Source organism: Cygnus olor, chromosome 3, assembly GCF_009769625.2.
Source record: "Cygnus olor isolate bCygOlo1 chromosome 3, bCygOlo1.pri.v2, whole genome shotgun sequence".
NCBI classification, from domain to species: domain Eukaryota; kingdom Metazoa; phylum Chordata; class Aves; order Anseriformes; family Anatidae; genus Cygnus; species Cygnus olor.
The window spans coordinates 86,506,856-86,533,203 of record NC_049171.1 but is presented as its reverse complement, the minus strand read 5'-3'; the positions used below and the strand labels follow the sequence as shown (position 1 = coordinate 86,533,203).

The window sequence follows — 26,348 nt, the reverse complement described above, 5'->3', positions numbered from 1 at the left end:
TCCCCCCCACCAAAAAAAAAGAAAAAGCCGCAGAACTAAGTTTTAGTTGGAACAAACCAGTCACATTGAGCACTGGCCGCTGTGATGCCCTTACGTCAACAGTGTAGAAAGATGAAAGAAGGATCCTCCATTAAATGGATTCATACAGCCCAAGATTAAAGTTGCACAACTATGAGAGAGTTTATGAAGTTACTTGAAGTAGAATTTATCTAGATGTCATTACATATTTCTAGTTTCCTTGGTTCCAATTTGTTGAATATTCTGTAAAATTCTAGATGTATTTCAGCTGTTTTGGAGAGCAGTACTACCAATAAAAAAAGAGTTCACCTGATAGGACCTTCTTCCTTTCTTCCCCACCCTGATCATCTTCAGAATTGGAAAAGTTACTATACCAGTTCTCCGCTCAGCAGGATGGGGTTAAGCATCTACCCTTGCTTCAACAGTGTTATGGATGCTTATCAACGTTCGTTATAAGCTTGTGTAGCATTCACATATTAAAAACCTTGCAGAATGACGCATGTCACTGAACACAAATTATTCTTAGCTGCTTAGTAAGTATCCAGAAACCACATGGAAGTAGCTGCTTAGTTGGTACTTTTCTTCTGTGAGACTTTTTTCAGAAACTGTATGGTGTATCCATCATTCAGGTGCTCAACTTTTATCTTTTTAATCACACCATATCTTTAATTATCCAAACAAAGTGTGGCAAAGAGAGGGAAGTTAGACTTCAAATACTTAGTCTCATTTTGTGGCAGCAGACTATTAATCATGGTATTTCAACACTTAAGTGACTGGTTTCATATCCTTCTGCTATTATCTTTAGCAGACAAGCCAGAGGAGTGAAGTATACATCAAAATATCGGATTCCAAGAAAATCTTAGACATACTTCAGCAGTTTTATGAATCCCTTTTTACATGGCCCTACAGTTTAAAGCTCAGTTTGCCTTGAAGGAACTTAGATAAGATTGCTCCATTTTCAAATGCTCGGAGTGCTCTCTGGTTTGTACACTACCTAAGCCATGTTTCAAGTTGACTTTCCAAATAGCCGAATTCAACTTCTAGACTATGAACTTCAAAAGCCTCAACCATTCAAACAGCAGATACTGCCTCAAGTATTCTGCTTACCAAAAATACTTGTGGCACATACAAAAGGGAAAAAAATTATTCCTCCTTTCCATTAGCTTAGGTGTAGGACAAAGCATACATTTTAATCACCAAGACAAGAAAACACACTGGAAGAAACACCCTCCATAAGCAGCTGGCATTCATTTCCTAATCCTAGCATAAGAATCCTGCTCTCATGTTCCCCAGGTAGTATCTTTGTGTGCACATTTGCAGAAAAAAGGATAAAGCATTTACACACAGTAGGCAAGAAAGAAACAAGAGGTTCCTGAGGGCAAGCCCCTCAAGAAATCAACCTGCTCTATTTATGCCATTCCACAAACTAAATCAATTTCTTCAGTATCTGGAAAAAAAAAAAGACACCTGCAACAGACTCTATTGGCAAGTTAAACACTCAATGAATTGTCACAACAATAAACGTTCAGATGAACTGCTACAGAATTAATCACACACAAGAAGGGAACTTGTTAGTAGGGTTACTTAAGAACCCATATATGCTATTGCCCTCTACTTTAGCAACAACAGAAGGCCAACATTATTGTGCCTCTCCTGTTCCTATTCAAACATAAGTCACACCAAACAAAAACCACACAAAAAGCATTTGGACCCCTTTAGGGATCAACATCATGAATGCTGATAATGACCATACTTCTGCCAGCTACATTGTCTTACAAGAACTCCTTATCAAAAAAAGGAACCTTGATAAGTGACATCAGATCACACTCCCTTAACTCAGAGAAGATAGCAACTTTAAATATGGTTAATATCCTTAGAAATACAGTTACTTTTGCATGTGACTTTAAACAATGATTTAGAATAGAATAAAGTGGTTTCAAACTACTAATCAGCTTTTGCATGTTTCCAGACGCATTGGGAAATAAGCAGTAATTACAGCATCACAAAAAGGACGTGAGATCAGACTTTTGACAGCTGTTCAAAATCCTAAAAATACACCACGTGAATTTCATTACAGCTGGATATGTTTGAGCCACCTCATAAGCAACAACCGGACAACATGTACACGTGCAGAAGCATAGATATACGTGACCTAATACAAATCAAAAGGAACAAGAAAACTGAGAAGTACTAGCAATAAAGTAATACCATACTAGGTAAACCTAAATAAAATAACAATTCTTGCCTTCACGTAAGAAAAGATACAAGTATAATGAACAATTTCTACTCCTCTTTCTACGCCTTTGCTATTAAAGTCCCTTGAGCTTTTTCATAGTTCAATTAGTTATATCAATACTTCCAAAGAGAGTTCTCCCACACTGCCTTACAGCTCAAGATCCACAAAGGTAGCTACCACAAACTGTATGCTCATATACAGAATGGTTTCAGTCTTAAAACTGAAGTTCTTTCTTTCTTTAAAGCATATAATTGCCTTCTGAAAAGTAAAAGGCCACAGGTACCTGAAACTACCCAAGTCATTCTAAAAAATATTAACTTTATTCTAGCTTTTAATCAAAGGCACAGAAAAATTATTAACTCAGAATTACTGAAGAAAGTGCTTACCTTCAATCCTTTTTAAGGCTGACAGGCAAGTATCCCGGCTTGGAAATTCGAATGGATTATTACAGGTCCGAATGGTGTCACATTCACATTTCCCATTGATTATGTTACAACCTGTTATAAGGTTTTCGTTGCATGGTTCAAATCCAAGGAGCTGATCATCGTCCCAGTTTTCATCTAAAATAAACAGGCAAATAAATTCACTATTGATTTCAGTTAAAGTATATAAATTCAGCTGCTTTAGGGTTGGGTACAATTTACTTCAAATTCGACATTGAGCTAAACAAGATAGGTTCAAAAATAAGAGATTAATCTAGACTATGGGATTTGCCAAATATCTTGCTTTGCAGCTGTTCTATTGCCCATTTTGCTATAGTTACTGGCATTGTTTACTTCCATCTGTATGAAAAACTATCATGTCTTGAGGAAAAGCATAGCTGTAGTACAAATGAGTGCTATTCTAACCAAAATAACTTCTGCAGATACTCGAAGTTATATTTATCATGGAAGTGAGAACATTGGAGAGAACCTGCAGCTGTTACACAAGTCAAAACTGAGTCAGAAAGAGGGCATAATTAAACACAGTTTAAAAATGCATCACAGAATTCACTCTAGAGAGATAACTTTTTACTACACAAGTGCTACAAGATGCCAGGTCTTTGATACTGTAATATGACCAAAAGTGAGTTTCCCAGCACTCCTGGAAGAGCATTATCACTCTAGCAGATCTGCTCAAACACATCATGCTCCTTGCTGTCAAGTTGCAGGGTGGTAGCCAGGCTAGAATGAGTCTGTTCAAATAATTCTGCTACTTTCGATTCAGTCCAGTAAACGTGTGCAGTTCCCATGTTCCCACTGTGCAAAGTTCCATTACTTCTCTGGTTAGAAGGACACATGCAACAAGATTTTTTTCCCCCCTCCAGAAGAGAGAAGTCCAGTCAGTCTAGAGTTCCACCACAACTGCAAGTTCCACACAGTCTCAGCTTCCTTAGATCAATAGCACAGACAGCAACATCCCACAGACTCCAACATTTAAGCAAGATACACGTTTTTATGCAGGATTGAATAAAATAAACCAGACATTACGTATTTTTTGCTATGGAGTGCCAGATCATTTTCCAACCTGGCCAGTCCACCAAATCAAGTGCTACAAAACAGTCACAGAGATGCTCTGCAACTTTTACTAATGACAAAAGGAACAAAACTACTTTCCATCTTTACATTAATCTATATTCCACAGCAGCTTTCACCTTGTGAAAGCATCTAGTAGTTCACCCCAGTTTTATATATCCTCAACATGCAAGTTTTCAAATATGCATTCTGCTAAAAAAAAAAAAAAAACAACAAAAAAAACCAACAACCAAACAAAAAAAAACTTTCAAAACGTTAAAACATCTTCCAGCTACAAAGTTTTGTTGCTGTTGCTCAGGTTTGTTTAAAAAAAAAAAGATCGTGACTGAAGCAGGCAGTCTACAAACATTCCCTGCTTGTAAGATGCAGGGTTTCTAATGCTGAAGTGGGGTTACTCTGGAGAAGTAAATGAGGGAACAAAACCCTACAAGTACTGGCAAGACAATCCTTGCAGAGCCCCCCTCCATTGCCTAAGTGAGCGAGCTGCATAGTAGCAAGAGCACTCACAGACAGATGGGCTGCCACGTTTCCATGCAGAACACATCAGATCTCAACCACTGGTGCGCATGGAAAGCAGAGACCCAAATGCACTAAAGTCACCCAGCCCACAGGCACGCTGACCAGGCTGGCCATTTGGTTGACCCCAGGGCACAGTGGCCACCTCTGGACCAGGTGCTGAATGAACCCCAGGCACACAGTCAGCCACATGTACCGACCCTGCCAGCAATAACAGGGAGGGAGGCATTAATTCTTGTCACATCTGCATTTAGGTATTGTTCAAAAGGAACACAGGTCCTCGGTTGACTCATGTCCCCTCCCCAGTCAGTCCTACTGACAGGAAGAAACGAAGAAAGAAAAATTATGAGGTTAACAGACTCATGAAGCAGCTCTTAGTCTGAGATACCCAACAAGCCTCACCTTGGAGAGAGCATCAGAAGATGCTCTCCAGTACAGGAGGTCACAGCCAAACACAAACTGCTTTGTCAGCTGTCTGACACTGAAAAGCAGCCTAAAAATTGATAACAAATAAGATGTGCACACTGACGCTGGCTGACGTGTAAATACTTTCCACTCATGGAAACATGCAGTGTATCAGTTAATCTGCAGTTTTTCCTGTTTGGGGGAAGAAAAAGACAGCACCTGGAAAGAGCTTACCAGTTAAGGTAAGCCCAGTTTGTGACCTAGAGAGGCCATCTCTCACAGGTATGTTTCTTCCTCTGCAACCAGCTGCTTGTTTTCTGTCAGCAGAGCACCTTGCTGACAAGAACACCGAACAAACAAAGTCATTTTTAGATATGAAGAAGGGAGCCTCCATGGGAACCTCATGGGTGTTTTACTCAATAAAAATAGCAGAGGAAGAATAGTCATTAACCCCAGGAAGTAATTTATTTATTAAGTTGACCCATCATCCCATAGAGCAACTGTATCAATAAAAGTCAAAGGAAGTGGAGAAGTTCCTGAAGAGAAACTATTAACATTCTTTCAAGGGAAGATGCAGCTTCAGTAATTTTCGAGACACTTTCATGGTTAGGAGGCCATGCAAGCACAGTGAAAAAAAATCCCTGAGAGTTTTGAGAACAATAATACATCCTGTTTTTGAGAAGCCGGAATACAGCCTGGACACTCTGTATGTTACAAATCATGGCGGTAACCCACGTAACAACAAGAACAAAAGTGGCAATAGCTGCGCTCTGAGACTCAGCGTGCCAAATTCCGTAGCCACAGGAACCACGGCTTGATCCTTAGCAGTCTTAAGAAACAGACAGGCTCCATTTGTTTGCAGAATCACTCCTTGTTTCTGATGCACAGGATCTCATCCCCTGCCTGTCTGCAGCCCAGACCCAAAGAAGAGAACAGCCACCCTCACCTGTGGGGCTGGGCCATAGCCCTCAGCTCCTGGAGCTGCCCTCTCCCACCAAGCTCTGGAAACAAGCTCGGTGCAGATGGATGGGGCACACAGACCATGATGACAGCATGCTTTTTTCTTCTCCAGAGCTCCAGTTGACAGCATTTGTGAATTTTTTGCCCTACGGCATTTTGGCAGTGGAATTTTGAGGTTGACAGATCAGCAGAAGCTGCAAGCAGCAGGGCTTCTCTCACATAAGAGCTGCTTGTCCCATGTGAGGTTGAGGTGGGGTCCACCTAGAGTGGAAAGCTGAGCCCTGCATTACTCATGGATGAATACCTTGATGCAGACATACCACACACCCCAGTACTATCCACAGTACTACCTGCTTTCCATTGCAAGAGTTTGACATCTTATCTGCCACCTCTCATGGATTTTCAGATGGGAGTGGAAAAGGACACACAGAAAGTGCTTGGCCCAGTACTCGGGTGTACCTAAGTCAATATCACACCCCTCAAAAGCAATCTCAGTAGTAATTAAGATGATGGAAAAGAAGAGAAATCCCTCAGGAATACTTGCAGACAGCTTGTCTGACATAATGAATCTTGAACCAAGGTATTTTTCGGTACTGCAAGTGAATACTAAAAAGTTGCATTCAAATAGGATTAATGCAAAACCAGCTCTAGCCCAGACATCTTTTACCGAACTGCTTTTCACACATGTTGGAAACACGATTCTCGTCAATGAAGGAGCAAACATGTAATGAAAAGAAAGATAGTTTTAGTTTAGTAAATCTAGTGTGATTTTTAACACAGGTTTAAAGACTCCTTTTTCTAGCTGATTTTTAAAGGTCCCATTACATGATTCCTTGTTTACCAGCTAGAGTAAACCCTCACAAGTCACACTAATAGAGGCAGAACAAAACTCCTTGGAATGAAAATGTGGAACCACATGAAAACACTTGCATGAGCTAGAAGGGATGAATCTAGTGTCTCACTTTGATTAAAACCTTTAGTTACTTGATGTGAAAGTATCTGATACTATTTGATGCAGACATATGGTGGTCCATCACAGCACGCTTCTTCCTTCACAGGTAACCAATATTTCAACTGATACAAAAATACATCTTGAACAGTCTAGCCACCATGATTCACATAACCTAGCCCCATTTCCAAAGTCATTGTGTCCTGCAGGCTACTCAAAGAAACTAAACCTGTACATGTTGATGATTTTAAATCCTGGGACAATTCATTAACAATTCTAGACTGCAGCACACTTTTTCCTGAATTCTGTTTAATCTCCTCTGCAGATTCCTTTTCATGTATACCTCTCAGAAATCTGGATTATATGAAAGAAGAAACCAAGATATAACCATTTGTGAATGCTTTACTTCTCCATTTGGTTTAAGTCTCTAGCAGGGTTAACAAAACCCAAATGTAAGAATATAAGAGTTTCTCAAACCCCGATATGTATATTCGGTCCACTAGCTGACTTCTAAGACACACAAGAATAAAAATAATAATAATAAAAAAAGTGTTTAACATTCTTGAATCTTTAGAAACAATCCAGCTGAAAAGCAGCCCAAAAGTAAATGGTTGTTTTTCATCCAGACTGATCTTAGTTTAGCTGCAATTTCCACCACCTCATTCTGCTGGCATAGTCAGGTAGGGGCAAAAAAAAAAAAAAAAAAAAGGAAGAGGCCAGTCTTTTTAGCAATCCTAAGTTTACACTGGACTGCTGATATACAGCCACTCATCCATCTTTTACACACATGCCTAAGGCAATTCAAAGGCCTGAAGCAGTCTGATAATCACAGCTTGAAAGTCACTCTTTCAGGTCATTTCCATCTACATCTACACGTTCCTAATGCTTTCCAACTCATTCAGCAAGCTCTCTTTTCAGAGATCGTAGTTCTGTGTTTACTCAGACCAGAGTAAGTCTTGGACATAACACATCTTGAATTCTTCCAAGCGTGCTCTCATAACATAAGGAAGCCATAGGAGGGGAGGAATCATTAACTCCAAACCTTTTTAATTTTCTTCCATCATTCTTATATTTGCTTCCTGCAAAGCAAACAATCTGAGTGCAGCTCTGGGTCGTTGAACTCCCAAGTCCTGTCTTAGTGTGCTTCTATAGCAGGGAAGAGGATTAAGGCATTAACAAGTTGAGTGAGAGTAAGCAAGCAGCATTCCATGACTTCTTCCATGCCAAACCCTACATACAGGGGCTCACAGCACTGCTACATAGCACCTGTTTGCAGAATACAGATTTATTCACAAGTACAAAGTGACTTTTTTTCCCTCCAAGACTGCCCTCATTCTTGAGGAGCTTGTAGACCTTAGGACTAGGAGCTGTAATCAGACAAATGTGGTGTGTAATCGTGGTGAGTGATACAAATACAGGGCTCACATCTTGGCATTGGTAGAAGATTCAGAAGGAAGTGTGTGAAAAAACACTTGAAAAAATTAATCAACTGTAAGATCATGAAGTTCAAGTGAGTCAGTAGCTAGAATATACTGCTCAGTCTAACACATCTGTTTCCAGAAATATTCAACTACTAACTTGGGGCCTTATTTCTAAGGTACACAGTAGCTCACTATAGCTGCACTCATTGTCCCCATGTGAGGAAGACCATCTCGAAACTGCTGCAATTAGAAGTATAAGGAAAGACCCTTTTACAGGCTCCTTCTTCATTCCCTGAATGTTTGATTTCCCTCCCTTCAAGTTTCAATTACTTCTGGCTGTCACAGAATCTTCTCTTTCATTCTCTGCCTTCTCTTCCTTTCTGGACATTTACTGAATGTTAGCTATTATTTAGAAAGCCATATACCGTTCTCCTTTACAGCTTATAAAGATAATGCACCACCTCAGAACAGCAAGCTACACACTAGAATGGTCACTAAAGCAGCACTGTTGAGAACTCAAAACATTATATTTACAATAATCCTAAATTACAATCCGGGAGGGGTAGGGCATTACATATATCGAGTGAACTTACATTCTTTACATTTAACCATAGCATGTTACTCAACTATTTCTGCCTTTTTAAAGCACAACAGCTAAGTTCTTAAAACACTGAAAGAAGAAAGACCATCAGACACATTGCCAATCTGAAAATGAAAGTCTGAGTCACATCATACAGACTTCTTGTATCCTTTTAAGACCTGCATTTGAAAGAGGAGAGAGAACACATTTCATAGTGACACAGAAGTGATCCTTCCTGAGGCATCGACTGTCCCCTGGGAACAGGAGGGGGAACTTGCCAAAAGCTTCTCTGTCAAATCAGATCCAAGTTATGAGCCCCCATCACTCCAGTGCACTGTTACACAGAAGTATTTGCAATCAGTGGTATTCATTAGGATGGTATGAGGCTCTGAAAGCATTCTACAGATTTTCTAGAATAAAATAAAAAAAGGAAATACTTCTTGCCAGTAGGCTTTGGCTTCACTTTGAACAGGAAAAAAGAACGATGGAAAGGAAATTCATGTTTTGGAGGAGCTGAACAATAGAAGTGACTAATCACCACTAAAGAATGCTTGAAACCCAGCCCCAAACCTTGAAAAGCAGCAGAAGGAAAGGCTAGCCTTGAAGTGAATTTGTGCTTATGTACTGGCGGCAGTCCTCTCCCATCTCGCAACTTATTCCTTCAATGAAATCATGAGTCAGAGACCACAGCCGACACCATTCTGTGGTAAGACACACAGCTAACAGTTTTATGATAAAGCAGTTTTTCCACCTTTTAGAAGGGCCCACTTTTCAAGATCAAATCTTCCTGCGGAATGTGTGTTAGCACAAAAGGGCTTTGTAGGTTCCCGATAAAACTTCTGGCCAAAGCTAGAGAAAAAAAACATACCACAACATTCAGATATTTCAGGAACACCATACACATAAGGCTTGTCTCAAGTGTGAGTGCTTGCTTTATCCTGTTCGAACTAGAACTTGTATCTCAAGTGATCAAATCCCCAGTACAGTGAAAAAGATTTTCACTGCAGCAGCTCTGCACGTGTCTCAAGGCAGTTATTTCATCCTGAAGAATGCAGAAAGTATTTACGCAAACCAGCTTTCCACTCAGTTATCAGAAACTCCACAGAAGCCATGAGGAAAGCAGAGAAACAAATGGAAGAGTTAAGTAAAGCATAAGACTTGGCCAACTATTTTAGTTTCTAAAGTTTTCCCTAGTCCGTAGTGCCTACAATGTTTCAGTCCTCCACGTACCTCGTGCTTTAAAAAGCAAAGAAAAAAAGAAACACAGACCTTCACTATTTGTGCTTCCCCCCAAAAAAGGACTGAATTATATTTCCATCAGCTTCTGCCCCAAATATGTCCTGAAATGATGAAGAATTAAAGCTGTGAGATTTGACTCCTAGACATTTATGTACCTGAAAAAGAGACTTGCTAATTATTTATTTTAGTCTTATGGACAGAACTACAACTTGTTTGTAAACAGCTGACTGAAAAACACTACACAGTGTACCAGGGCTTAATCTGTCAGCCAGAGCCTCTGCCAGTACTCCTCTGATTAGAATGAGCACGGACAGCAGTGTTTAAGCTGTCCTAGCAGATTTTTCCTTTAGCTCTAGAAAAGAACTGAAAAAATAATATATTGGTAAAGCCACAGGAAAGGGCCAAACCTTTATGTCCATTTTCCAAACGAGGTTGAAGTTCCAATGTTTTTTAAGTTGCACACCTTGCCCATACACTTTGGAAGTCGGCATGAGCAGCCATATGCTGTGAATTCATTGCAAACAAGCAGCTAACCGGCAGTTTGCTGACACTGCTCTTCAGAAGCAAAGCAGACAACTGTAGGAAAATTTTTCCCTAAGAGAAATTCTGGAACAGTGCTATGCATAAAGCAGCCTGTGCTCAGCAGAGTCCACGATATTAGAAGCAAGTTGATATTCCAAGCCTTTTGCCCCCAGTTATTAACACAGCATCACTGAACACCAGAATTACATAATGTTTCACAGGAATTACAAGAGCGAGAAGCTTGCATCCAATTACTTAGTCACAGAAGACTACAAAAGAACTCTGAATATCCTTGCTTTAGAGTTACCATCAAAAGGTTGTTTTTTTTTTTCGTTTTTCTAAATACCAATTTAGAGATAGACATCAGCTTGACTCTTCATACTATCAAAGCAGCACGTTTTACATTAGCACACGTAACACCATCAGGATAATTATTAGGACAGCAGGTTGACCACGAGCCAGCAACATGCCCTTGCGGCAAAGAAGGGCAACGGTATCCTGGGCTGCATGAGGAGGAGAGCTGCCAGCAGGCTGAGGGAGGGGATCTTTCCCTTCTGCTCAGCACTGGTGAGGCAGCACCTGGACTACTATGCTCCCTCAAGTAGCCAGGCTCTTTTCAGTAGTGCCCAGGGACAGTATGAGAGGCAATGGGCACACACTGGAGCACAGGAGGTGCTATCTAAACACCAGGAAACACTTCTCTACCTTGCAGAGGACAGAGCACTAGCATGGGTTGCCCAAGGAGGCTGTGGAATCTCCCTCCTTGGGGATCTTCAAAAGCCACCTGGACATGGTCCTGGGCAACCTGCTCTAGGTGGCCCTGCTTGAGCAGGGGGTCCTGAGCTCCCCTCCAACCTCAGCCATTCAGTGACACCCAGTTTTTTATCAACAGCTTATCAGAGAGGGAAAAACACCTCTATATGCATACATCCATCCTTCCTGGAAGGAGATGCAGACAAAAACAAAAGCCCGAAGAGAAGAGAGCATATGCTGTAGTACAACTTTTAAGTTTAATTTGTTTCAAGAACAAGTGATCCAACAGATCATGCACTCTCAGATTCAGAAACATTACACTTGATAATTTAAAAAAAAAAAACTATTAAAAATTCCATCAGTGCCAAGGTAGCCAGCAATACAAAGACATAAAATTTCGGAAGTTAGTGACAACATGGGAATGGGTGCATGCCTGTGAGCCAGTGCTTTTCTTCCTGTCCCCAACCCTATGCTTTCCTGTTTGTTTTCTGACTGTAAGAAAGATCTACACCCTCATGACCTACATGGTGTTAACGTGATCTGCAGATTCAGAAGTACCCAGCATAACGAGTGAAAGCTGCTGGAGACTGAATATTGCCTCTGGTAAAGGCGTGAACTGCTTCCATTCATCTTAATACATTACTAAAGGCTTGCATCCTCCAAACATGGCAAAACTAGTCTGTTTAGGTAATTCCCTCAGGGACCATCTTTTAATCACCCGTATGCTTATGTGGAATTTAATCTAGATAGCCTTTATACAAAGTTATCTTCACATCTTAGTTTATATTGGTAAGTTTCTCCATACACACAAGCTTTCTGTCAGTATTAGTCATTTTCCAGATTATATATACATATATACCAAAAGACAGAGTTAAAATGTAATTCAGCCAGGCTGTACAATTGCTGTCACATGAGATCTTGGGCAAAACTGTGAACTCACCATTACCATGTTTATGTTCTCTGTGGATTAAACGGATTCTCAAATGAAAGCAGTTTGCAAGTCACGAGACATTTAATAGGTCATTTCTACAAAGCGTTTAATCCATTAAAACAGAGAAACATGTGGTCCTTCCTGCAAGATGCTATAAACTTTATTCATGGAGATTAAGAATACTTGGGGGAGGGAGGGGATGGCGGGCAAGGAAAGGATGGGAAGAGGCAGGCATTTTGGAACCATATTAATGGGGTAATTATCGCAAAATATGCCTGTCAGTCAAATGGCATTTTGGTTGACTAAATGCTATGCGAGAAGTTAAATTATGAGAGTGTTCTTGCATCAGCTACAGGGTACTTAAAGCAGCAAACATGCCTAGGGGTACAGAAATTACAAGTAATCATTCTACTAGCTCCGGCCAAACTATCTAGCAAGTTTGAAGGTAGTTTTTTTAAAAAATAGTCTTTATAAGAAGAATGATTTGGGAGAAGCTGAAAAAATAACCATCTTCTAAGGACAAAAAATGTTAATCACCAGAGGATGCTTGAAGTAGAGTCAAGTGAGATGAAATGGCTTCAAAAAAATAAAAAAAGAGCATTCCTCCCAGCAGAAGTTAAGAGGTTTAGCCATTCAGCCTATCCACAGAAAGATTTATAGTTTTAAACTAACTGTGCTGATACAAAACAGCAGAAGTCTGCCAATTCCTGTATCAATATCCTTCCCTATATCAGTTGAGCTTTTCCGTTTCATTTTTGTTGAAGTACAGAAACCAAGCAATTCCTAAAATCGAAACACGATGCTCAGAAACAGAGAGGAAACTATTTCCAAGTCAAAAAAGCACCTGATCTGATTCAAATTCCATGACATACTCAGTGTTACATGTTCTTACTGATGTTGAGATTTCAGTGTAGACACAAACCAGAGCAGAAACAGCTTGTAAGTTACCTTTATATAAGAAGTCAGTGTGTGCCTACATAAGCATTTTCTGGGGACTGAGGAGAGGGGACTGTTAAATATGGCTAAGACTGGCACATCAGAAGCTGAATACCCACCAGAGAACTACTGCTAATTCCAGCTATGTATGTTCAATAATTTTTATTATAATTTCTTCAATACCGTGAATAATTTAATTGTCATTCTCCCCCCCACCAGAGTCTGGGTTACTGACAGCCTTTGAACCTTGTGTTTTGGCTGCCTTCATGCCAACAATCATCCCGTGCACCACTTAAGTCTCCAGTTAGATCTGTTTTGACACGAAGTTAGTGGAAGAAGTTCTCTGCAGGCACAGGAACATCAGAACTATATGGGTATTAACCCAGCCGTTCACTGTGTAACAAAGTTAAACAACAAAAAAAGTTATGAAACCTGAGCAACACTGTTTCAATCAAATGTATATAAACAACCAGGGTACTCATATACAGCTTCTAAATTACCCAAACTTCAGTAACTTGTACTCAAAGCAAACAGTCATTTGATGTTTAGGGGTCTGGACCGCACCACAAGAAGCCAAGCATGTTGTATGGAAGTCATATGGATACAGAGTATTATGTTCTGGGCTGTGTGTCCACTGCCCCATTAGATACAGAACACAAGGCTCTCCCAAGGGAACCAGCTACAGAAGTTACAAGTAACAGCCCTCCTAGTGTTAGAAATATTAGCAAGTCACTCTTACTGGACAAAAACAGAGGCAGAACTCCATTTGCATTTGTGAAACTAATGATCGGATAAAAGAAGCTTAGCTCCCCTTCTCCCCGTTTTGGAATAAAACAAAAACACCAACAAAAGAAGAAACGTTTTCAAGACTCCATATCTTCTCATCAGCTTCTCATTACCTATAATTCTCCACCACAGGTTTCTAGGGGAAGAAACCGTAGTCCACAGTAAGCTTAAATGTGAGGGGCGCAGAAGACACCCAAGCTCCCCGGTTCTCCCAGCAAGGGATCAAATGGACAATAATGCTCCCAAAGAGCTGCAGATACGTGAAACAGACCAGGACGAGGCACAGGAGGGCAAATGTCTACCATCTTCCTAGGGGAAGAACCTGCATACTTCTCAATGCTTGCCTAAAATCAGTGACAGCAGCTTCCGAACCCCTGCTCAGAAGCTATGCACTAGGCAGCCAAGCCTCAAGTATTTGCGACAAGCCTTAAATTGCCTACAGTAGCAAAAAGAAAACAGCAGTAACTGAACACACCCCCAAACTAAAACAAATAAGCCCTCTCTGCTCCATGCTATCAGTAAGCTACTGGAGCAAATATGTTTTACAACAGATACCTAGAGGCTAGCTCGTATGGAAGTATGGTCTTAAAGGGAACATAAGAACACAGTAAAACTAGCAGTTTTGTTAACTTCTCATTTCAAGCGTATCATAAAAACTTAAGCCATGCTTTTATTACACAGTTAAAAATAAAGTAATTCCAGCTCATTTTGAGTGTTATTTCATATGCTGCTGTTATGCCTTAAAGCAGCTTAGCAAAGCAATCAAGGCCTCTTCATCCAAGAGCACCAGAAACTGAGGAAGTGTCAAAACAAAGATGAGAAAAGAGTCATCAGAAGTGTCAAAACAAAGATGAGAAAAGAGTCATCATGAGAAATGCCTTCAAAACCAACCTCCTACATCAGAGATTTTCCAAGGCCTTCCTATTCCCCAGAAAGAAGGAGCTCTGCACAGCTTGACAACTGCTGAAGCCAAGGCCAAGGCCCTCCCAGGGAACTCTTGGCTAATTAGGAGGTGGCTCCAGGTCCACCCCCAAAGGCAGACAGCAAGACTGGTCCCTGCTTTGAGCTCACAGTTTCTCAACGCTAAGAGCATTTGGCTCTTAGCCGGCTCTATGCTCTCAACACCTCATCGATCCAATCCAACAGCTCCCCTGCAAAGTCGAAAGAGGCTGGAGGTGTTCAAAGTCTCTCAAGGTTGCTTTCAGAAGTACACAGCCGTGCCTGGAAAAACTGACCTAAGAGTTATCCTTTACCAAGAATACAACTACAGAAGTGTAAAATAAGTGCCGGAAGGGCATCTATAGACATCACAATAATGCCACAAATTAAGCCTTAGAACTGCATGAAGGCCTGAACAGTTAACATGGGAACGTGACTAGGGAATTTCTTCAGACTTTAGATGGGTGAAGAAAAGAACCTAGAAATAGTAACAGATTTCATCAGTAAGTGATGATTTAAAAAAGAAGAAAATCAACTACTTCTAGTTTCAGAAACAGTGGCCATCAGTGACAGGTTCCATGGAAACTTCCCCATCAGGCATCATAGAGCTCCCTTAAGAATGTTAAGGCACTGGACATATTTCATACTAATACCAAATTAGCATGCAAATATTTTTACCTGGTGTAATTACAGCTTCGAGTTTTCTGTAGCCAAATATGCATTGATATGCTAAACTAAGCCAGAGCATCACACTCAAGATTAAAAATTAAAAAAAAAATGCTTATAACTGTAGCCAGTAGGGGTCATTTCAGTGTAAAAAATTGCAATGAAAGAGAAGGCTAGAGACGGGAAAGAGAGTAAAACACATCAGTTTCTACTCACACAGTTCTGCAAATCACTTCCATTTCCTCCTCCCTGAACTGGGGTAGGTAGCACAGGGCTTACACTCCCAAAAGACAGGATTAAAAAAATCTGCTTAGAAAAACACTGCTTAGTATTATTGATATATCAGATACCACCAGCCCATTCTGTTTCACATGTGCATGTAAACTGCACAACTGTCAATTGGTCACACAATTGATCACACCAATCAAAAACACAGAGCTAATCAACCTTACTTCAGTGAAGGGAGGTAGTACATTAAGACTCATTTTTTTTCCCCCTTGCTGTCAAGCCTCATACACAATACACGCCATAAAGAACAACACAATTGTTTTTGTTGCTTGGAAGGAGGCGGTTTCCTGACGATTCACTAATAGGTATTCCAGTACGATTTATTAGGCTGACAGTTTAGCTCAGTTGCTTTTCATTTACGAGAATGAAAATTAAATAGATAAGTTATCTCTCCGACTATTCCTATAGGGACAGCTGGAACTAGTTTCTAACCACAACACTAATTGAAACACAGTGTTGCCAACAAATGCTTCATACTATTTTCAACAGTAGATGGGACGTGTTACGAGTTGAACTACAGCAACGTACAGATTGCATCACTTCAAAGGAATGAAATACTCCTAAACTGCCAGAGACATCCGTACTGTGATACAGTAAGGGAGCTGGAACATTGAGACGTTTAATGACTGTAGGCTTTTATTTCCTTTAACCAAGGGAGGGAAAAAACTAAACCATTTAAGACAGTCTTTTGCTTAAAAACATGTGAAAAGAGAAACTCATCCAAAACAAGGCAGGTTTTTTGAAGAACCTGTTCTCTATATACCTGAACTTTTCTTTTAAAGATAACTTTACCAACACATTAGAAAAAAGTCTACAGAAACATACACAATCAGCTTCACGGACTCAACGAAGGTCTTCAAAGCAGTTCAGAGCCATTTTTAATTCTTTAACGGAGCTTTTAACCCTGAAACCAGCCCTACCTCAGCGACAGCTACAGATAGGATACCCTGACTTGATGCGATTCACTCGTGAGCAAGGTGAACAGAGCTTCAAATAATAACCTGTGCCAGAATAAAGGTCAGATGCCCACTAAAAAGGATCAGTTTTAGTTCTCTCAAAACAGTGTATCATTTTAAATGCAAGTTTTTGGACAGATGCTGTCTCAACAGCTTTCTGGACTTTCTACTGCCCTCTACCCGCTGAGAGGAGCAAGCCTTGCTTTTATTTTCCAGAATTGTCGGAGCTCATACTCTAAGTCTCACATACATTTATACATATCCCAAACTACTGGTTATTTGTAATCTCTTTACAGCGCCATGTTTTCCCTCGACTTGGGGGAAGAGAGAGATGGAGGGACAAGGCAAAACAAGGGAGACTAAAAGACTTCTCTTTGGCCTTTTGTAAAAAAGCATAGAGAAGAAATTTTAAGCTCTCCAATAGACACACAATTTGAAGAGGGGGTGTGAGCAAACTTCTCTCGCGCTCCATGCTAGCTCATCACCTCGCAAGCAGCGGTAGAGCAGCCGGGGGGACTTGGGGAAGAGTCGGGCCCTGGGGATCCCTCTTGCTGTGGGAGCAGGGAAAAGCCAGCCTGCCTTATCATGCACCCAGCGTGTGCGGGCGGGTAGATATTAAGTGACAGGAACAGGAAGGAAAACTTTACAACAGATGATCAGCCTTTGTGTTTCCTTACAGAGGAGGAATCCGGAACAGACATCATGCGTGTAGCACTGACCTCCCCTGATCTCAATCTGGCAAGCCGCTGCCAGGTCCTCTCTTATCGAGCAACCCGAGCAGGGGATCAGTAGCTAGCCGGCTTGACGCAAGCTACCGAGGAGCTAGCGAGCTACTAAGGAGGGGATGAAACTGGGAGCGCTCGACGTTAGCTTAAGCTACCAAAACTGAAGGGTAAAAAAACTTTTCAGCAGTCCGCCGGGCAGAAGGGCCCGAAAGCCGCACTGGCGGCGGGGGGCGGGCAGAGCAAAGCAAAGCAGGAGCGGAGCAGGAGCCGAGCGGGGCGGCCCCGCCTCGGGTCCCGCCGCCGGGGGTCGGGTTCTCGGAGGACCCGGGGACCGGAGGGAGTAGAGCTCGGGGCGGGGGGGTGGGGGGTGGTCTCCGTCCGCCTCTCACCTTCGCAGACGCCCACTTCGTACTCGGTGATGGAGTCGCCGTTGAGCGGCGGGCGGATGACACAGCGCAGCCCCCGGTCGCAGGCGCCGTGCAGCCCGTAGACGCCCCCGCAGCTCTCGTTGCGCTGCCGGGCGCACATGAAGCAGCAGCCGCAGATGCCCAGGACGATGCTGCCGGGGCAGCTCTTGGGCTCCTCGCACTTAGACTCGTCGCAGGGCAGGCAGACGAGCGCCCGCGTCCCCGACTCGCCCAGCAGCAGCGCCAGCAGCAGCAGCCACCCCGCCGCCGCCAGGTGCCAGCCGCCGCCACCTCCGCCGTCTCCGCCCGGGCGCCTCCTCCCCGCCGAGACCGCTGCCAGGTACATCCCGGCGCCGGGGGGAGCCCCGCCGGAGCCCCCGCGCCGGGCGGCAGACCCGAGCGTGCCGCGGCTCCTTCCCGCCGCCCCCGCCTGCGGCCCCCCGAGGAAAGTTTCCTCGCTCGGCGGCGGCCGCTTCAGCCAAACTTCTGCGCCGGGCGGCGGCGGCTCCGCCCGCTGCCCCCTCCGGGAAGCGGCGTCCGTCGGTCCGGCCGTCCCGCGGCTCCCGGCCCCGGCGGTCCCGTCCAAGGCCGGTGAGCGGCAGGCGGCCGCGAGCCCCTGGGCGCGGCGACGGCTGCTGGTGCTGGTGCTGTGCTGCGCTGTGCCCCGCCGCGCTCCCCTCGCTGCGCCCCGCTCGCCGCCCGAGCCCCGACTCGCCTCCTGCCTGCGACTCGCCCCGCTCCGAGTGCGCCCTCTGCCCTTCCCCCATTGGGCGGTGATCGCCCTCTCCCCGCCCCCGATGCCCCTCCGCGCCTTCCCATTGGCTAGCTCCCCGGCGGGCCCCGCCCTCCCTCCCTCCTCCTCCTCCTCCTCCTCCTCCTCCTCCTCTCCCCCCAGCTCCCGGGGCCGGGGAGCGACGCAGCCGAGGCGGGCGGCGGCAGCAGCCTGGGCCCCACGGTGGCCGCCGCCTCCCCCCGTCCCGCCCCTCCCCTCCCCTCCCCCGCCCGGGGCTCCGAGCGGGGCGAGGCGGGGGGGCAGGACCCCGGGGGGACCCCGTAGGCGGAGAGGGGCCCCGCGCCCCTCCTCCTCCTCCTCCTCCTCCTTCTCTCCCTTCTCCCCGTGAGGGGTGCGGGACGGGGAGCCCCCCGCGCACCGTCCCGTCCGTTCCCGTCCCGTCTCCGTAGCGCCGGGGCTCTGCGGGCCGCTCCCCGCCGCCCCTCGCACGGCGGCCGCGTCCCGGGCTCCCCGCGGCCGGCGGCGCCCCCGCAGGGCCAGCAGGCGGCGGCGCTCCGTGCCCCGCCGCACGCAGGGAGCTGCTCCTGCCCAGAGGCTGGCCCCGCCGCAGCCCGGCGGCTCCGGGAAGAAAGGGCAGACTCTCCGCGGCGGCCCGGGGGGCCTGAGGGCTGTGCGGAGGCTTACTCCGCCGCCACAGTGTCACGGAGTTGGGGGAATGGAGGGAACGAAGCGGTTCGCTCGGCAGGTGGGGTGAGGGCAGCTGCGCAACGCCGAGCCCGGGGAGCCGTCGGTTGCCCGCACCGGTGCCAACGCTGAGGGAAATTTTAGGAGGGAGGCTCTGGAACCTTAATCTAGGTGATTAAGGAGGGTGGCAGGGTATGGCTTGCACGGCTCCTCCAAACGCCCGCTTTCTGAGAACGAGCCAGTTACGGTGTCAACGGGAGATCTCCGTGAGGGCAAGGCAAAAGGCAACTTGCTACCAGCAACTGGAGGAGCGCTACAGTAAAGCTTTGTCAGCAACGGTGTATCTTTTTGCTGTGGAAAAAGCCCTGTAAATCGCCCTCATGCATTCCAGCCGAAGTGCCTCCTTGTAGCAAAGGTTCCCCGTCACCATCATAGGCCCATCTCTAATGGAATCAGTGCAGCTGTGTAACCTGACCGTGAAAAATAAAGCATTTTCTCTATTAAAAATAACGATGTCTTCATCATATCAGAATGGCTGACTGTATTCGGATCCATTCAGAATTTAAACTAAGTTTTTAAAGTTTATTTTTCAAGAGCTACAGATGTTTTAATTCACCCCAGTAGCTTGCAAGGTACTTGTCTTGGTCTGTGTTTTTCAGTACAACATTACTGTGATGAAATGCCGCCCATACAGCATGCGCTACATGGATTAGGGCCATTTAGCTGACATATCTCAAAAAGTAATGGACAATGAGAAGCAACCATCTACCAGGCATCAGCATTTGAACTGATACAATATTTTTGAACAGAGTTGGAAAGAAAATGATAAGGTGATCTCGTTAAAGGCCCCATGTTTTGGTATAAACAAATCCAGCAAATCCATTTGAGAGTAAACAAAACACAACATGGTTCATTGCTGTGTTCTGTAAAGCAGTAAGACAGGAGAGCACTGGAGTTCGTATTAGCAAGCCAAGCACTCAGGCTCTGAACGTTATGGCAAACTGGTGATACCCCTGGGCATATCAATGCACTGAGCAAGAAGTTTTGTAAAACGTTTCTTCAAAAATTCTGATCTGTCAGCCTCAGGGCACTCAAATCAATCTCCCAAAGCACCTGCAGGGGTCAGAGTACTTTTGATTCACCAGAAGTTTCCACCAAAAAAAACCCCGCTGTGATTTGGGTAATAGCAGTATGTAAAAACATACCTTCAGTGTGTAGCTTTGCTGAGATTGGTTTTAGAACGAGGCATACATTTCCTGTGGCTGTATTTTTAAAATACTATTCACAAATCTGAGTCTGTGCAGACAGGAGTTACAAAACTGATTTCAGTGCTGGAGAGGATGCACGATACAATACCTAACGAAGACTTGAATTCAATGGTCTTAGTTTATCAAAAGATGAAAAGTGATCTGATTACAGAATGTTAATACTTCTGTGTGGAAAAATCAACTGGTCTACGAAAAATATGTAGGTATTCTCCCAGGACCTGTGCGCAATAGGTTCAATATTTCCCAGACATGCCTGCCCTACCAGTCCTGTACTGTACTGATGTGTGGTATACTCGAGGCACAAAGAATTCATAGGACCTACTGTGTCTTTACATGTGTGGGAACAAAGAAGTGCTAGAAGCAGTACAAAACCAGATGAAGAGGAAAGCTAGGAACAGCTCAGATAAGAAAGTTGTAGGGCCCTGAGAAAAAGACCGCAAACTTTTGAGCTGAGTGCCAACAGAGAGAGGCTTCAGCTGTGAGCAGGATTAGTGCCCTGCGTCATAGGCTGTTTACCCCATAATAGCTTCATGTAAGGGAGCAAACCACAGAAATATTTATGCTACAAGTATAAAATTTAGGGTTCTTGTCTCCTCAGGCCTTGTCCTTTAGGTGCAAGTCGTGAACTACTCATGCACATGCTTGTATTTCCCTTTTCTGGCCCCACTAAATATTTCATTGCACAGTGGCACAGCTTCAGCAGGAAAGGTAGAGAAGGCTCTTGCCCCAAACCTGAGAGGAGTCCATAGGGACAATGAGGTACTCCTTGGAAATCAGCAAATCTGATATTTGATGACTTTACAGGGAAGGTGAATTTCACTGCTTTCCCCAGCAAGAAACGGTGAAGGATTCTTACAGGGAAATTGACTTGATTTACTGCCTCTTGATTTACTAAGGGATTTAGATCCTAAGATCCAAATCACTTAGGAGTAAGTAGATTCACCTACTGAAGTGAGATCCAGCTCCTAATTTCCCCTAGAAACAGTTTAGTAAATACTGCAAAATTCAACTGTGGGAGGATGAAAAGCATTCTGATAAACAGGCTGTAGCAGCTGAATTTTCCTGGGCTTGTTTTTCTGTAATACTAGTGTCGTATTGAAGCCGCATCTAGGCTGGATGAAGTTGCAGCACTAATAGGAGCAGAGCTGTAGAGCTTGCTTGGTCGTCATGTAATTGGAGCTTTTGCAAAACCACGCAGTGCTAATGAGAAAGCTACTACCCCCTTCACTAACTCCTCCGCCCCTTGCTCCCCTCACTACTGGTGAATATCCCTGTGTGAAAAATAGGTGTTCAGCATAAATCTCCTGATAGGTCTGACAGTCGCAATAACCACAACTGAAATACACATTGCATTTTCTTGACATAGGAAAAGATAATATCTATAATACCAACAATTAAAACGTTTCTTTTTTTCTTCTTTTCTTTTCTTTTCTTTTCTTTTCTTTTCTTTTCTTTTCTTTTCTTTTCTTTTCTTTTCTTTTCTTTTCTTTTCTTTTCTTTTCTTCTTTTCTTTTTTTCTAATAAGAAGCAAAATATCAGAATGTCTTAATTCCGATCCCAAAGTTTGTTTTCACTATGTTGATATACACCAATAATTCCTTATGTATATTTGAATTCTGTAACAATGGTGATTTTAATGCTAAAGTTATACTTCTTTCTATGCAAACATTTTATTTTTTTCTGTGCTTCATGGTGTCTTTGTTGCACATTAAATTTCCCCTTTATTCTTTAGTCAGTTAAGATCACTTGTGTCTCCTTTGTAGCAGTCTCTAGATATAAACTTTCCTGTAAACAGGTTATACACATGAGCAATCTCTACTTGCAGAAAAAAAAGAATCAAGACGAAACCTGCCACTATTACAAGCAGTACTGAATCAGTCTGAACCACATGAGAATAATTTCTCTCTTCTTCACAGAGATATCATAGACTTATTATAGTAGTAGCTGCAAGGTGTTTCAAAACCTTTAAATGGAAAATGGTGTGAAATTGGAAAACTGAATATGAGAATTCATTTTAATAGAAACAATCATTTTAAGAATTGTTTTGAACCAGTTCCCAATAAATATATGTCCCACCAGGTAGTCTCTGTTGTTTTTTTTCAATCCCATAAACCTTTCCTCTCAGTTGAATCCCTAGCTTGGGACAGCTCAGTGGTTCAATATATAAGTCCAGAATAACCAACAGACAGAAGCGTTTGCAGATTTTCCTAATACATCTTGGACTGCTCATAGGGAACATACAAGTAAAAGGACCTGCTTTTTTAATGGACCCAAAACAACCGCATAAGCAATTTGAAAATGCAATCGCATGACTAATTTACTTCTACATGTTTTTTAACAAGCAGAAGCTAAAAATTAATAAAAATGACAAACAAATCAGCTATAAATGAGTAGGAATGGCCATTTGCGGGTGCAGTTCTTCACGTTGCACTTAAATCACTGAAATCATTACATTCAAGTTAAGGATTTGTTTGGATCTAAGCATTTTATAATATATATCTTACAAATTACAAGGTTAAAGAACTAGGAAGTCAATACCTGTTTAAGGCTTGCTACCAGGAGGCTTTCAGGAGAAATAACTGTTGTGTCTAAAAATGCAATTTTGTATTTAAATTGATCACCCTCAAGGTCATATTGGTTCTAGCTTCTTTAGCATGAAGAAAATCTTTTTAACAAATAAGCGCAGTTAGCACAGAAAGACAATTTGCCGTCAGTTTATAAAAGAAAAGTAGAAGTATTTTAAATGGGTATGTCAGTCTAGCAAATATATGCATTTTAGTTACAGAAAATCTGGCCACCAGAAAAGTAGGTGGATTAGATCAGCATCTACATCCATTTTCATAGTGCTGCATACTGATAACTGATAAAATATTAAATGTTAAAATACAAAACTGAAAATTCTGTGTTTATTTCACTGCAATCTGCTGGGTATCAATATCTACAATATAAAATAGATAAAATCAGATAGCATGAGGGATACACTCGATGTGATCTAAAAGCTATCATAGCTAATTCCCCAGCTCAATATGTCCACAGGAAATTATCTTCACAGAGTTCTAGGCAAGGTATTTTTGAGCTATTGAAGGAAAAGCATGAGAGGCTAAAGTTAGCAGGACTAAGCTGAAGGGTAGCTGCTTATCAAGGTAAGTCAGGCCCCAGCTGTAATACTCTTTATTTCTGCTCAAATTCATCAAAACTTGACTGAGCTTCAAACTCTTCAAAATTTGACCTGGTGTCTATAACCAATTCAAACAGGGGCAAAATGGTTTGTCTTTTGTTTTGCTTTAGACAAATGCTACAAGGAAAAAATGTCAAATTATGAATGAATTACAGCCTTATTCAGAGACCACTATATAAATTGAATTTTTATTTTTTTTTCAGGAACAACTTTAAAATGTTCTTTAATAACGTAGTTAATGACAATCTCACATTTCTCTTTTTCTAAGAGGATTATATCTATAAAACATCTAAAAATATATACCTTTTGTGTTAGAGAAATTTTACTTCATCAATACATTTATATGTGTGGGCCTACTCAGCTCTTGATTATCAAGAGTATCCGGAAAAAAAAAAAAGTACCCACAGGCAGTACAAAATGTATGCAAGGGGGAACACACAATGAGAACATAATGGAGAAGAGAGTAGGTTGGTGACACAGCTGGCTGGAGAGGCAGGGACCCCTGAGACAGCCCTATCCCAGTGGGTATGCTTCATCCAGGTGCCTCTGCTCTTGCAACATGCTTAATCCATAACCCAGAGAAATCATCAGCGGTTAATTGGGAGGCAACTATAGCTGATCCTGCTGTATGGCAAGGGGGCCATATAAAGCCCTGTGAGTTTCCTGACATTATTTTCTATAACTCTTCCAGGCAGCGTTTCATATTCTGGCTACGTTCTGACTGTCTGAACTCATGGAAGCCTGCGGTTATTAAGACCATCTCAACCTGGCCCTTTACGTATTTAGCAAATTAAAACTATTTTTGATGTCTTTATTAAAGCTGGATAGAGTTTGCACTCCAAGAAATCACAGAGTATTTCCAATGTTTTTCCTAACACTTTCTAGATTTTAATGCTGATAAATGCAACTGGCCATAAAACCACTGATCCCTACTGACTTGCTTCCATTCGTGTCTCTAATCACCTTCTCAGTTTCTTTGGATGATGATGTGGGTTAGCAAAAATGTTTAGGACAAAGTCAAAGGCTCTTCTGGTTGTTACAACTTTATGTATAACAAATTAAGAAGTTTGGCTTCTGATATCTACCATGTGTGTTGACGAAATCAGATTTTCCTGGTTTGTCCATCCTAGGAAACTAGCGTTGCTTACGAGAATAAAGCAGAGACATTTTCCCAAATTAAAACAGTATTTCTGTAAATTGTCTGATCTTCTTTATTTCTCTTCATGGATAGCAAATAGCGAGTCTAATTGTTCAGCTTCTTAACAGATCGGTTAGAACTATGCACAGCTTGGATACCATTTGCAAAGCCCATATGTCTAAAGTTACTGTGGTGTGCTTACAGTGAGAGAAAAAGATTAGTATAAATCAGCATTTATACAAATTGTTTGGTCTGCATTATTTTTTATAACATCTTTGGGCAAAAACAGAGTAAAGATATTATTTCAAGGTCAACTAGGCCTTACTCCTTCCGTCCTTGTTTCCTTTTAGTATTTCCTTGTTTGTGTTGTGATAATAGTTGGCCTCCCTTGGCTGATTTCAATATATTAACAAGAATTATTCACTAGCTTCTGTCGTTACTCTTTAAATTATTAGAAATATGGTGACTTGTCTTTTAAATTGCTAACTAGACTGAAAGACTTTGCCAGTCTGAAGTTTGTGTAGGCTTCAGCAAATGTTAATGCACTCAGCCTATATCAGAAGATGCTCAACATCATGCAAGATCACATTCCCTTTCTTTCAGTATGCAGGAAGACATATTCAGTAGATTTCCTGGTCCAGGTTGCTTGAAAGAAGCAAATGGATGTTGATGCATGCCCAGTGTTTTGAACACCATTCACCTTTTCAAGTTTGAACTTGGAATCATAATATTAGGGACACAGGTGGGGTTAAGGAAACAAGCGGGAAGGTAAAACGACTTGCTTATAAAAAGGGCAGCAAGATAGTTAGAAAGAAAACACAGCATCTCCTGCCTCTCAAAGCATTTCTGCCTCATAAACTCACCATTTCAGGTAATGTTGAGAAAATAGTGGTGCAAGGAAGCAAGCCCTGAACAGCAGAAAAGCCTTAGCAGTAAGAAAGAAGGAGGCTGGTTTGATTTGAATGGACCCATAGAGAGGAACTGGACAGGGAAGTTTTCTCAGTCCAGGGGAAAGATGGGATGGACACAATTATGTGGAATAGCCTCCTACCGTCAGTAGGAACTTGCGAGATATTGGCAGTTTCCTAGACATTTTAAGTTCTCTCACTTTCTAGCAATAAAACACATGACATCATCAGTATTATTCTCCTGGCCCTTTGGTCTTTGCTAACAGGGGATTAATGTCAATAGCCTAAGTCACCCCCTTTAAGGCAAAAGGGTTCTCCTCTCATGAAATCTTCAGGTCATCATTGCTTTTGAGTTGAAGTACATCTCCTATTCTAGGAAATCCTTTACATATGGGTTTTTGTGAAAGAAGTAACTGCTTTCCTCTTTCCTTCATAGCTCATTTCAGCATTTTGTAACCTGCCCCCCAGGTTAACTGGGCTATAGGTTGAATAGATAGATTTTAGCATACTTTAGCTGATGATGGTGAGTTTATCAAAAATACTTTCTAAGGTTTCATATAATTATTGTGTTCTCTTGAGTGCTTCTTTGACTGACACGTTTTTGCCTTTTTGCATTTTTATTATAAATTTTTTTTTTCTTCCTTCAGAAAAGAAGTGACAGAGAGTTTAGGTTACTAATTTGAGAAAAGGGC

General features: G+C 42.5%; 1 protein-coding gene across 1 annotated transcript in view; it reads right to left on the bottom strand.

The window, feature by feature from the left end:
* Nucleotides 1–18,611, bottom strand: part of CRIM1 (cysteine rich transmembrane BMP regulator 1) — a 181,361-nt gene extending 162,750 nt beyond the window's left edge. The window contains exons 1-2 of the mRNA XM_040550892.1: nucleotides 17,730–18,611; nucleotides 2,641–2,814 (exon numbers count right to left, since the gene is read on the bottom strand). Coding sequence (XP_040406826.1) covers nucleotides 2,641–2,814; nucleotides 17,730–18,093 — 538 coding nt within the window. The 5' untranslated portion in view covers nucleotides 18,094–18,611. The remainder of the gene's footprint in view (nucleotides 1–2,640; nucleotides 2,815–17,729) is intronic.
* Between the last annotated feature and the right edge of the window lie 7,737 nt (nucleotides 18,612–26,348).